The 12,415-nt window shown below is 35.2% G+C and overlaps 1 protein-coding gene across 4 annotated transcripts in view; it reads right to left on the bottom strand.

Moving 5' to 3' along the window:
• LOC116992134 (ABI family member 3 binding protein) overlaps positions 1-12,415 on the bottom strand; it is a 141,056-nt gene that overhangs the window by 99,581 nt on the left and 29,060 nt on the right. For all 4 annotated transcript variants that reach the window (XM_033051398.2, XM_033051399.2, XM_033051401.2 and 1 more), the window contains exons 3-5: positions 12,303-12,371; positions 9,475-9,607; positions 146-327 (exon numbers count right to left, since the gene is read on the bottom strand). In XM_033051398.2, coding sequence (XP_032907289.1) covers positions 146-327; positions 9,475-9,607; positions 12,303-12,371 — 384 coding nt within the window. The remainder of the gene's footprint in view (positions 1-145; positions 328-9,474; positions 9,608-12,302; positions 12,372-12,415) is intronic.

Genomic DNA, 12,415 nt, shown 5'->3' with positions numbered 1-12,415 from the left:
TTTCAAAAAGAATTTTTAGGGGCATGATGGATGACATTTAATCAATAAAAACTTGATCAGTAGTTTACTCTAAGCAATACCCTAATAGAGGAAAAAATACTTTCAAAATCAGCAGCTTTTTGATTAACTATTTCCAAATACTTACTAGAGAGAACTGTCTTATGATTCAAAGTCTTGCTCCAAATACTATCCTCTGCATTGTCTTTAACTCCAAATTCATAAGGTGTGTTTGGTTTCAGGTTGTCAATCACTGTCTCTGTAGCTGGGCAGAGCTGAAAAACCCATTTCTTGTCTTTACCTTTTTCTCTGTAGCGAACTGTATAGAACCTGATTGGGGGGAAAAAAAATAGATCTACACAAAGGAACTCACTACAACAATTTTTGTAGAGGAAATAACAACAACAACAATAATAATAATAATAATGTTCCATTGTTCTTTCTGGCTCTTTACAGTCACCAAATACCAGAAAGATTTATTCCACATATATATACCCCACCACACAGATCCTGACATTAGGAATATTGTACAAAGAGCAGAAGGACAGTATCCTTATTCACAAACACCCATTGTAGGTGAGGTTCTAACCACGAAGTGTAAGCTCATTGTCCAAGCAGTTCCTGTGATTCTGACATACGGCAGAACCAGAAAAATGAATCATGAGTCTGCTAGTCAAAAAGTCTCTAATGATTTCTCAGAATCTTCTATATCCATCTGGTGAAAGGTGTTCCCATCAAAATTAGTCCAAAAACATTCTCCAGGGAAGACCAGTAAAATCTGTTGTTTGCACAATACATTCCCCATTCAGAGATCCCATTATGCATTGCCCCCACTTCAAACAAACAAACAAAAAAAGACATTACTTTCAGCAGTTTAAATCAATAACATGATGAATACTAACAGATTATGAATCCAGGAAACATTTCTACAGAAATTGCCCAATTCTGTCAAGGAGCACCACCCTGAAAAAGCATGACTGCAATGTTAGCCAATCAAAAACAAGGCAGTGGAAATGGTGAGAGCTTCTGCACAAGAACTCCCCTGCTGACTATAGTCTCATTTTCAATATGTGTGCTGAATCACTACCAGAATGGAGTGGAGGTTGCTTTTTTTTTGGAAAGCAAATCTCTGGGAAATTTGGCAACTTTTTAATCCAAGTATTACTGAAAATTGTTACACATAACACAAATAATTCATATCCATCATCCATATCTATCTCATATTTACAGCATCTGAAAAAGGACAAACTCAGTCCAATTGTATTTTGCCACACTTAAATAGAACAACTTAATGCTTGCAAATCAAGGCTGTGAGATTTATTACGGCATTACGCAGATAATTATATAGAAATAAAGGAAGAGAATTTTAAAAAATCCAAACCAACCAAAAAAAGGGTTCTTAAAGAACTGAAAAGGTTTCAAAAGTCCAGACTAAAATTACTTAGTGTACCAAACCTAATACAGTGAATTAATAAAGTTGCTTCTATTGAAGTTACAGAATAACACTTTCAGCGTACAGTTTACATGAAATGTGACTGTTGAGTACACAGAAATTTCTACTTCACTATTAAAACACAACCTAAAACAAGGCAAGTGTCACTCATGGAAAATACTTCCATACATAACGGTTCACTTTTTTACATTTTTTATGTCATAACTGTCAAATTTGGGTTTTTGGCACCAAAAATATAAATTCTCCTGGTTTAGTTGTTACAATTCAGCTCATCCAGTTAAAAGATCAATATTTATGTTAGCTCACATAACTTCATTAACTACTTTGTGTCTAAAACTAGTCATAGTCTAACTTAAAACTTGAAAAGGAAACAAACAGGAAGGAAAAAAAAGACAAGTAGTGAATACCCTCTCTCAGTTCCAGGACTACCAAGTAATAATCTGCCTCCTTAATTCTATGGGTTGTGATCTAATCAAATGTCAAATAATAGACCTACTTATCAGTTAAACTGACAAAGAACATTTTAAACAATCAATTATTGGCAACATTAAAAGAAGGAAAATTTCTTTTCCTTTATCCTCTTAATCCATTTGTATGTAGTCACACAGACACTAACCAACAGGACAAGCTTATTTGAACTCTGTCACTGTCTTGCAAAGGTTGTAACTTTAATAAATAAATTCAATCTTCAACGAAAATGCTTTACTGGACCCCATACACTCTTTTGGTAAGGAATTTGGAATAAGTATAGACAGACGTCAAATATGAATTCAGGTGGAAATAGTCACCTTCTTCCCTTGCCTGAAAGAGGAATTTTCCACCTTCATCCTTACCTTTTCCCATACATTTTATTCCAATGGGATAGAAATAAACTGTTTGCATGTGATGGAAAAAAGAGAATATACTGATTCAGTTCAGTTACTGAACAATCTAAGAGAACAGCTGCATCAGAAATGAGGATAAAATAAAATACTAAAAAACTTGTTAATAATGAATAGTCTTAAGTGGTTGTCCCCACTTTTTTCTAGTGGACAAAATGTTCTACTTTTTAATGTTGTCTCCTGGAAATTCCTGGAACCACCTGGAAATTCCTTCACTCTAACATGGATTAAAATATCAAGAACAATTGAACACACAAAAACACCACCAACCCCATCTTTCACTTAAATTCAAGACTATTATAAAATCTGAAAAGAGGATTTTCACAATTCTGCCAAACTATGCCATTAGAAAGAGAAACATACAGCACAGAAGAAATGTGCTCTCAACTTCAAGATTTCCAAGTTTGTAAAAACTTCATCAAGGGTATAATTATTTTGGTGGAAAAGTGTCACAGTGAGTAATAAAAGCACTGATGGAAATTACAGAATTTCCTCAACCATTTCAATAAAAAGCAATAAAAATGAAATTCCATTTAACAATTTGCAAGTCACAATCATTTGACTATTAAAAACATCTAAATATCTACATGTGCTTTTGGGGAAATGCAATCATTTGTTTATGGAGTAAAAATTCACACATGCCAAGTTTTGTCATCAAAGAACAAGAACTCATTGTTAAACCAGACCAACAAACTGCCAAATTAAATGCAATTTCAGTGTCTGCCTGAGAACACTGTCCTGATTGAATTTTGTTGTAATTTTAATTTCTCCCTTTTTCAAACCTTTCTTTCATAAAAAATAAAATATCAAACAGTCAACACATATAATTGAAGACATGAAAAAGCAGTAAGATCCAGTCACCACTCACATCTATCAATCCCCTTGTGGCAGTGACATACATGCATAAAATGAGTGCAGCTGGCTGAACAGGAAACATTCAGCACAGCATCTTCATAGATTCCCTCCAGAACGATAGAAGGCAGGCTGAAATATAATGCTGTCATAGTCACATAGAAGAGAAAGTTATGCTACTTGTTTCTCCAATAAAACACTTCCTATTATCTCCGTAAGGTAAGAAAAGGAAAAACTGATTGCTCACCACAGGGCCCCAACAGCTAACATCCACTAATGCACTGTGGAACACTCCTAGGAATGCTATTCCCACCTCTCAATACTGGTTTGATGTCTCAGCAAGGAGATGGCACACCCAGATACACTTGGTGAGAAATTAGTTTAATCTAGATTCTCTGCAGGTATAAAGACCTAACAATATTTAGCATAATTTAACATTTAATTTTGATTAAGTGATTTGTTATGTTCTTTGGTGGGGGACACTTTATCAGAACAATGTTTATTGAACATTCCTGTATTTCTATTTACAACAAATGTTAATCAAATGTTTGCAGGGTTCACTCTGTTTCTTTGCCAGTTGGCACTCCATAAAACATTAGGGCTCTTTCGTCAAACTCCATGAAAGCTAGTACTTCCTTCTCTCTCCCTTAGGCAATGCTTCACTCATCTGAAGATACCACCAATCAGGCCACCCTAGGAGCTGTAGAGAAATTTTACCTCCTCCCTTTTTACTAGACAGCTAAAACTCCAACAATTTAAAACAAAAGGTGTCACGAGTAGGTGAGAGGTTTTGTTATACTCAGAATTAATCACTGTAATAACAAGAAGAGAAAAGAAAAAAAAAAAAGCAAAACCCACCACAGCAGAGGAATAAAGAGCCAACATTCATCAAGAGAGTCTCTCTCCATATGCATTTGTGCAACATCATTGAATGTTTAGTGTCTGCATTCTTGAAACTCTGTATCTTTGATGATACTTTTACTTTGCTTGCCTCCACATAAGATGTACATAAAATGTGACGGTAGAAATAAAATAAGTAAGAGCAAGTTCATAATTTAAAGGAGGCCACAAGAGGACAAGATTACTCATAGGCCAACCACTGTAGTGATTACTGTATCTGCAAAGTCAATGGGAAAGGCTCTCAGCCTGGCACAGAATGTTGTTCACTTCTACGTTCAGCTTACATTGTTTGTTTTTTAAAATTCTGCAATGCAAGGCAGTGCTCAGTTTAGAAACAGCATTTCCATTGCACTAGAAATCAAAATTAAATTACTGTTTTAAAGAAACAGCACAGAGAGTTTTTGCCTTTGAGATAAAGCAAATCTTATTCACTGTTAAAAGAAGCAAGGCAAGATAGGCAAGACATTAAATTTTCATCTATCAGCGTGAATGATACTGTTTTGCCAAGAATTCCAGTACCATTTTTCCATTTTTTAACCAAATCTCCTTTCAGCCACATTTGCAGAACATGCCAGTACAGTCAAATATTCAGACACAAACAATTAGATGCTGGAAATCTTATAGGGCAGATGGTTTTATGAGATTTCAAGGCTAGGTCAGTTTATATAAATATCATGGATTTATTTGGAACCAGGGTCCCAACCAAAACTCCAAACAATTTAATCATGACTATTTTAGTCACACGTAACACTAAACAAACAATTAAGCCTTGGAGATATCAGAACATTCCAGATCAGTGATTTTGCCAGAGACACAAGATTACAAAGCCCATTTCTTTTTCGTTCACAGAAATGTAATCAGAATGTTTTAAAAGAGACTATCAGCGTATCAGGTATTTATTTATTTATAGTTAGACTTCATTATAAGTGCAGCATTCATTTAATGTTAGAAAGTGATAAAAAAATGGTTTGAACCATGATTTTTCAGACACCAAGTATTGCGCAAATTGACACATGAAGTTGATTATATTGTTTCCTTTTTTACTGCTAAGTTTACTTTAAAGTAACAGACACCAGCATATATAAAAAATGGAAAGAATGACTCCAGTAAGGGTTACCAGTTAAGTTTGCAAAGCACTTTCTAATTTAGTTTTGACTTTTACATGATCACTAAAATTCACTTCTTTTTACTTAAAACTTTCAGCAGAATGACTGAAATGAAGAGTGAGAGGCTCACAAGAGGGAGAGATTGAACAGCAACAAATCATTCCAGTTTAAACAAGCTTTTAGCATGTATTGCCACAGCAGCAACTGAAAAGCATCTGAAACTGAAGAAGTGTATTTGCTGTAATATGTTTTCCTTTGAGAAATTCTGCTACGTTTAAAATACATTTTGTGTGGTACTTGCAACACAAAGTATGACTTAGTTGGCAGCTGCATAATGACAGAAGTTTGTAAATAGGCACAGGAGGAGACAAGTACATATATTTCTGAATTTGGGGTTTTAAAAACCTTACTTCTACATACTATACAACATAAAGACTAAGTACAGACTCTTCTCTGGTTTTCCCTTATTGTTTTTCTTACTTTTTTTTTTTAAAGCATCAGATAAAAACAAAATAAAACACAAAATCTTTGCTACTTGCAAGTATGACATCAGGACATTTAAATCACAGACAAATCAGTTAAAAAGATGCCAACATGAATTTGTCATAGGTTTTAACTTAAAAAAAACATACCTTCAGGTTTTAAATTCTTATTTTGCATGTATCTGAAATTGTGTTTGTTTTTCTATATAATACACTCACTAGAATATTATATTCTACTGTATCTATAAACCCTGCTTTCATTTAACATGGAAAATCCCCCATCCCCTGACTTTTCTTCCTAAAGAACTGAAAGCCAAAGTCCACCTTTTTCCATCCTGAGCTACAGAGATGTTCTAATCAAAGCAAATACCAAGAAAGAAAGATCTACAGAGTAATCTCTCCTTTTCAGACCTGGATGGGCAGTAAATAAAGCCCCAGTACTTTTATTTTGACAGATCTGCCCACTAATATTTGTTTGAACACAGAAAGGCAGAGAGTAAAACAAGCCTTTTGGAAAGACTTGGAAATAATAAAAAGGAACTGAACATGGCTGTGCAGCAGGGTATCACCACTTTGCCACATTCCCTCATCAATTGTCTTCCACTAGTGTCAGAAAGCAGAGGATGTTGGAAAAGGTTCCACCAACTGTGCTTTCTGGTGTTATGTAGTTTTCACCAGTTACATAAAACTAATCAAAACTAATTAAGTTTTTAAATTTAGATATTTTTGTTTTATTTTAAATTCAAGTGCTAAGGGTCTGATGAGAGATCACAGTCACTTCAAGAATGCTCCAAAATTTCACCTTTCATTTTTCGTCCACAAAAAAGACAGTGAATACTTTTGCTTCAACAAGGGGTTAACATTTGGGGTTATCTTGAAGGAAATGCATAGCACTCTATTGGTTTATGCTCTTTATCTCTAGGGAGTTAAGCCAAAAGAATGCTTTATTGAAAAATGTCACAGTGAATTTTTTTCATCAGAGTTTCTTAAAAATTTCATAGATACAGAAGACCACTATGTGCCCTGAAGGAGCAAGCAATAATTCCACTGAAGCAGTAAAAGATATCAATGCTCTTTTAGAATATTGCACCTCTTATTCCAAACTCATTTGCTCACAAAACCAGATCTTCCAAGGAATATCCCACTGAGGTCAAACTCGCACCAGAGAAAATCTTGGCCAGTAGAACTGTGCTATTCCATGTAGTTGCTATCTTCTGACTCAGTAACACATTGAAATAACTTTTATTATGCAACACTTGTACAAAAGCCTAACATCCACATGGAGATGGTAAAATCTGAGGCCAAGAACAGTGAGTCCATTTCAGGTCACAGAGAGCTACAAATTTATACCTTGGTGGGATATTTACTGGCAGAACTGAGTTAAGAGGTCCTGACTGCCTCATACTGCCAATGACAAAGGTCAGAGCTTAGCCACCAACAGCAATCTTGAGGGTGATTAACAGCACACTGCAGCATGTCATAGTACAGAGAATTTGCCAGATGAAAAAGCTTCAAATCAGGTAGATGGCCCCTGAAATATCAGTGAATCTGTGATCTTACGAAGTCTTGTACTTCTATCCCAATGCTAACTTGCTAAGCATGGGCTGCTTCCTGTTTTTTTCTTATTGTACATTATCAACAGTCATTCAAATAATTATAATAAATTCATAGTTTTTCTTCTACACACTGACTAGAAATATATATGGATCTAATCTCTCTTAAATTCTAGATACACACACCATGATCACATGGACAACTGTTCTCATCATTTATACAAATCACAAGCACATTGGTCCAGTAAAGGTAAAATTAATAAGAGTACCACTTAAGTGACTTTTTTTCTTCATTAACTTCACTGTTATACTTGATTGCAAAACAGAAATCTGGTTATAGGTATATACCTATCCTTGATGAGTTCATGTGTAATTTGATATAAGTGTTTTTAAACTAGCTACTCCTGTCTGACAATACTTCACTAAAATGGAGTGCACATTAAAGGCAATTCCTGACAGGAGGAATACATCAGGATATATTCTAAACACAGCAAGACACTAGTAACACACTGCCCTAACTAAAAAACTAAGTTAAAAACTTTGTTCAAACTTTGAGTCAATGACTGTTCAAAAAGAAAATGCAGCTACTGAGAAAATACAGAATTGAAGAAGGAGTGGTGGTGGATACCACTAGTCTTGAACTTCCAGGTGGATTAATACAGGATATAGGTTTCTCGTGAAGCGTTCTTCATTCCCACTGCACAATGGGTGCTGCAACATTGGTGCTGACACATCACAAAAAAATAAATTTCTTGGTAAGAATGGTGCTAAAATCACTGCACCAGAACACTTTACAATCTCATCCAAGATCAGCTCATTTCTTCAGTTTCTCACAGTAGGAAAATATTTGTTCCTTTCTTTGTTGAAAGAGTAAAATCTAAGCCTAAACCAACTTTTATTTCTACTGAAGAAAAATCTGATCAAATTTCATCCTTGGACATTTACTGACATTCCATAACTGTTTCTGAACAAACATTAACATTTTTTCAATAGTGTTTGAAATTCTGGTTGGTGATAAAGATCCAAATGCTTTTCATGAGAAATTTCTGATGCCTGATAAGGATTAGTCCTTTTTTAGTCCTTTTGTGAGGTATGAAATTTTTGTAAAGGTATGCAAAAGGCCATCCTGGCTACACGGGACTCTTTTTTTAATGTAACCTGTGTTTGACATCCAGTTTAATCATGTCAGCTAGAGTTTTCTTATGAACAGCAGAGTAGAAAATTCAAGTCTAAATTAGACAGCTACAAATTAGACAAATATTAGACAGGTAGAAGAAGTGTTCTGAATCATACAAAAAAACCCCAAAAGAACCAGAAAACAAACAAAAAAACCCAACAAAACACAACAAAAAACCCACTGCATTTAAAACCCAAAAGATAACAGCTCCAAAATAGATGGAGATGCAGCCCATGGGTGCACAATGTTTCTTTTTAGTATTCCAAAACATTGCTGATAGAATAGACCTTGATGATAGAATAGACCTTCACAAAAGGTACATGAAGGTAAAAAAAACCCCAACTCTTCTGTTGTCAAGGAAGAATATAAAGAGAATACAAAAAGACAAAGTAAGGGAAACATCTGCATAAGCAATTTAAATAATTTTATTCACCTGCCAAGGGTTGACTAAACCATAATAGTGCACTTATTTGAGAAGCTCTTTTGCATGATGACTTCTCTTGAAAAGGTTGCTTAGTGAGTCTTCCTGAGTTTTCCACCTGCTGTGCCACCCAGTAAATGCCAAAAATATTGACATAGAAGAGATCATCTTTTACTTGCGTTAAAATACATGAAAGCAGTACCGTATTAACAGCAGGAAAGCAGTTATAGTGATAAGACAAAATAAAGGAGACAAAAATCAAAAGATGTTAAGACAAGACATCATTCCCCCACCTCAGCACAACAAAACACTTCTTTCACATTTATTCAGTCAATTCTGAAGTAAAATATTTCCTGTGATTTAATAAAGTTTCAATTGGCTCAGATAAAAATGAAGGTAGAGTTAAGGTCATTAGTTTAAGAACAAAGGATCCAGTGTGAAATAGCAAGATCTGTGATTCAGCATGTGGACATCTGACTAAACTTGCTGTCAAATAAAGATTTGCAAAACACTAGCATGAGTAAATGAGAAAACTTACTTCACATTCAGAAATACATTTTAATTTCCAATGTAAAATTTATCTTAATCACAGCAGAGAGCTGCACCGAATGAAATCGTAATAGCAATAAATCCCATCCTTTTCTGCTGTTACCTGTCACTACCACAGTTACTTGTTGCTGTCCAGTCATGTTGAGGGTTCACCAGGATGCCCCAAGAGAGAAATACAGAGGTTGGGCTGAGAGTGCCAACCACCAGCTGGAGAGGCTTTTGTGTCTTGTTCCGACCTACATAAGAGACATATAAAGTTAATTTCTCTCTGCTGCATTAAGCAAAGGAAAGTTTTTGCAGTTGGATAATTAAGTAAATGAAAATCTACTTCTCTTCTAAGCTTGAAGGGAAAGGAACAACAGTTCTCCATTTTGCATGGTCACCATTTCTAACATATGATTTACAAAAGTGGCAGTGATAGTGTCCATGCTGACTTTTTCTACCAAATAGCTCAGTCAAAACTAGTTTTTGAAAATTATCATTTCGGGGTTTAGGTATGATAAATATAAGAATAAACTTTAGGCAGATTAAATTAAAATTCTGGCTATCTTGGCTATCACAGAAGACATGACAGAGTCCAGGACATTAGAAAGTGTCCATGGATGTAATAAAAATAGTAATTTCTTGGCAGGTTTCTCAGTAACACTGCAAATACATCCACACATAATTAATATTTTCTAGAACATTTTTAAGAGTAAAATAAAACCTACAAAAGTTTTTTGCTTTTAACTGCAGGCAGATCTGAGTCAGTGTCTGTATCTGCAGGATTTTTCTCTTTTAATTGCTGACTGTATTGAAATCAGGGTTTTACATGATACTGAACTTCAGCTTTGCTCTCTACGAAGGAGTACAATTCTTGTGTGGAGAAAGAACTTATTTTAAGGGAAGTTTAAAAGCTAATGGATGGAAATGAGCAAATGATCCAGAGACTCTATTTTGAACCTGTAGTTTATGGACTGCTACAGGCCCAAGAAGAATCTCTGGTGTTTGAAAGATGAATGACTATAGGAAATCAATGTATTCTTCACATCATGTTGCATACTTCAAAAATCTAAAGGATCTGTACCTCCTCAAAATGTACAAGTGACCAACATTTCCTGAAAATTTATAAGCCACTGATCTAAAGGGTTTGTTGCTCACTGTTGTGAACCAGATTTAACTAACTTTCTTCTCATGCCTTTTGAACCCTATTATCTCTTCAGTTAACGAGTCCTAGTGACAGTCTGATTTGTGTTTTCAACCAATACATGTGTGTTAATTTAGAAATGTTAACCATGTTGGTTTTTACTTTATATTGATGATGAATATGTTGCTACAAAGTCTACATGAAAAACAACATATACAGTAATTTCATGATTATAAGCTACACCATTTTGACTAAAATTTTGGCCTGAACCCGAAGTGCGGCTCATAATCAGGTGCGGCTTATATATGGACAAAGAACAAAAAGTTGTTGTTTTAGTTTGGAGGACAGGTGTCTGCTGAGAAAGGCAGGAGCTTCTCTTTGAAATGGAGAATGTAAACCCCTTCCCTCCAAATTATTGTAATTTTGAAATAAAGGGGCTTTCAGGCAAGGATGTGGGAATTAGGAATAACAGTTCTTTACTAGGGAAATTAAAATAGAAATACAGTACTACAAAGAAACAAACTCCAAACACTTCCAACGCGATTAAGTAATTTTATCAGTCACACAGTGGGACTCAATGAGCCATTAGCAGAAAATGACTTGCTGGAGGAAGGATGAGTTGTGAAAAGGTAAAGAACAATGGCCTGCCTGGTTTCAATGGATGGCCCATTAGCAGAATATCTGCCATTGAGATAAGGATCACTGCCCCCACCCTCAACAGATGGTGATAGAATAGATACCTTTTATCCCATTCTGTATTATAACCCAAGACAGTTGCCAACACCTGGACGTGCGGCTTATAATCAGGTGCGGCTTATACATGGATAAAGAACAAAAAGTTGCTGGCACCCGGAAGTGAGGCTTATAATCAGGTGCGGTTTATAATCAGGTGCAGCTTATAATCGTGAAATTACTGTATACGTTGCATCTGAAGGGTAGATCACTGTCCACAATCTTTCCAGACATATTGTGTTATAGCTGCCCGAGAGCAAAAAAATATTTGTCCTAAGAACTACCAGGGGTTAGGGAAAATAAAAACATCTAAAGACCATAGAATAATTTGGGTTGGAAAGGACCCTAAAGGACCAAGCCTCCTGCCATGAGCAGGGACATCTTAAACTAGATCAGGTTTCCGTGAGCCCTGTCCAACCTGATCATGAGTGCTTCTGGGGATAGGTCATCAATTTATTTTTTGCAACAGTCCAGTTATCCTAAAAGAAGTCTCCACATTAAAGTACAGAATTAAGTCTCCATATTAAAACAAGGAATTCAGAACTAACAACATTAATGACATAATTAAGATCATATAGAAAGACTTTGAAACTGATGAGAATAAAATTCAGATCCCTACTCTGCTGTGTATAGATTCAGCTGGAAATATTCTTTCCATAACTTCTTGCGTCAGCAAACTTAGTAGTATTGATATAGAGGCAGACATACAGACACACACTACCATTTTCCAATGAGAAACAAAGAGCATTAACATATCTATGGATGAATCCTTACTTGTAGTTTGGGAAGAATAACTTTAATGTCTTTAAACATCAGAAATTAGTATTCTAAACTTCAATTCTCATTTGTGAGAACTTAATGAAAAAAATCTTTGGGTACATCTTCATGTCTTGAACACCATGTGTGTGGCTACTGACTAGAAACCACTGTCCTACATTTTACCTTTCCACATATGGAATTTGTGTATCCCAGTCAGATGCCTACAGGTAGAAATATCTTTTCAGGGAAACCCCGCAAAAGGTTCTGTTTTCTTTCAAATATTTTAAGAAAGAGATGCAGTAATATTAAAATACCTGAACAAGATTTCTTGTTATTTGAAACACGTGCTGGTCTTACTGAAACCAAATACCGTGGCTCTGCATCTGCAAATGAATGAAAAAAGCAATCAGTACAGATGTACATTTAT

Source organism: Catharus ustulatus, chromosome 2 (assembly GCF_009819885.2).
Source record: "Catharus ustulatus isolate bCatUst1 chromosome 2, bCatUst1.pri.v2, whole genome shotgun sequence".
Classification (NCBI taxonomy): Eukaryota; Metazoa; Chordata; class Aves; order Passeriformes; family Turdidae; genus Catharus; species Catharus ustulatus.
This window is presented reverse-complemented; position numbering and strand designations above follow the sequence as displayed.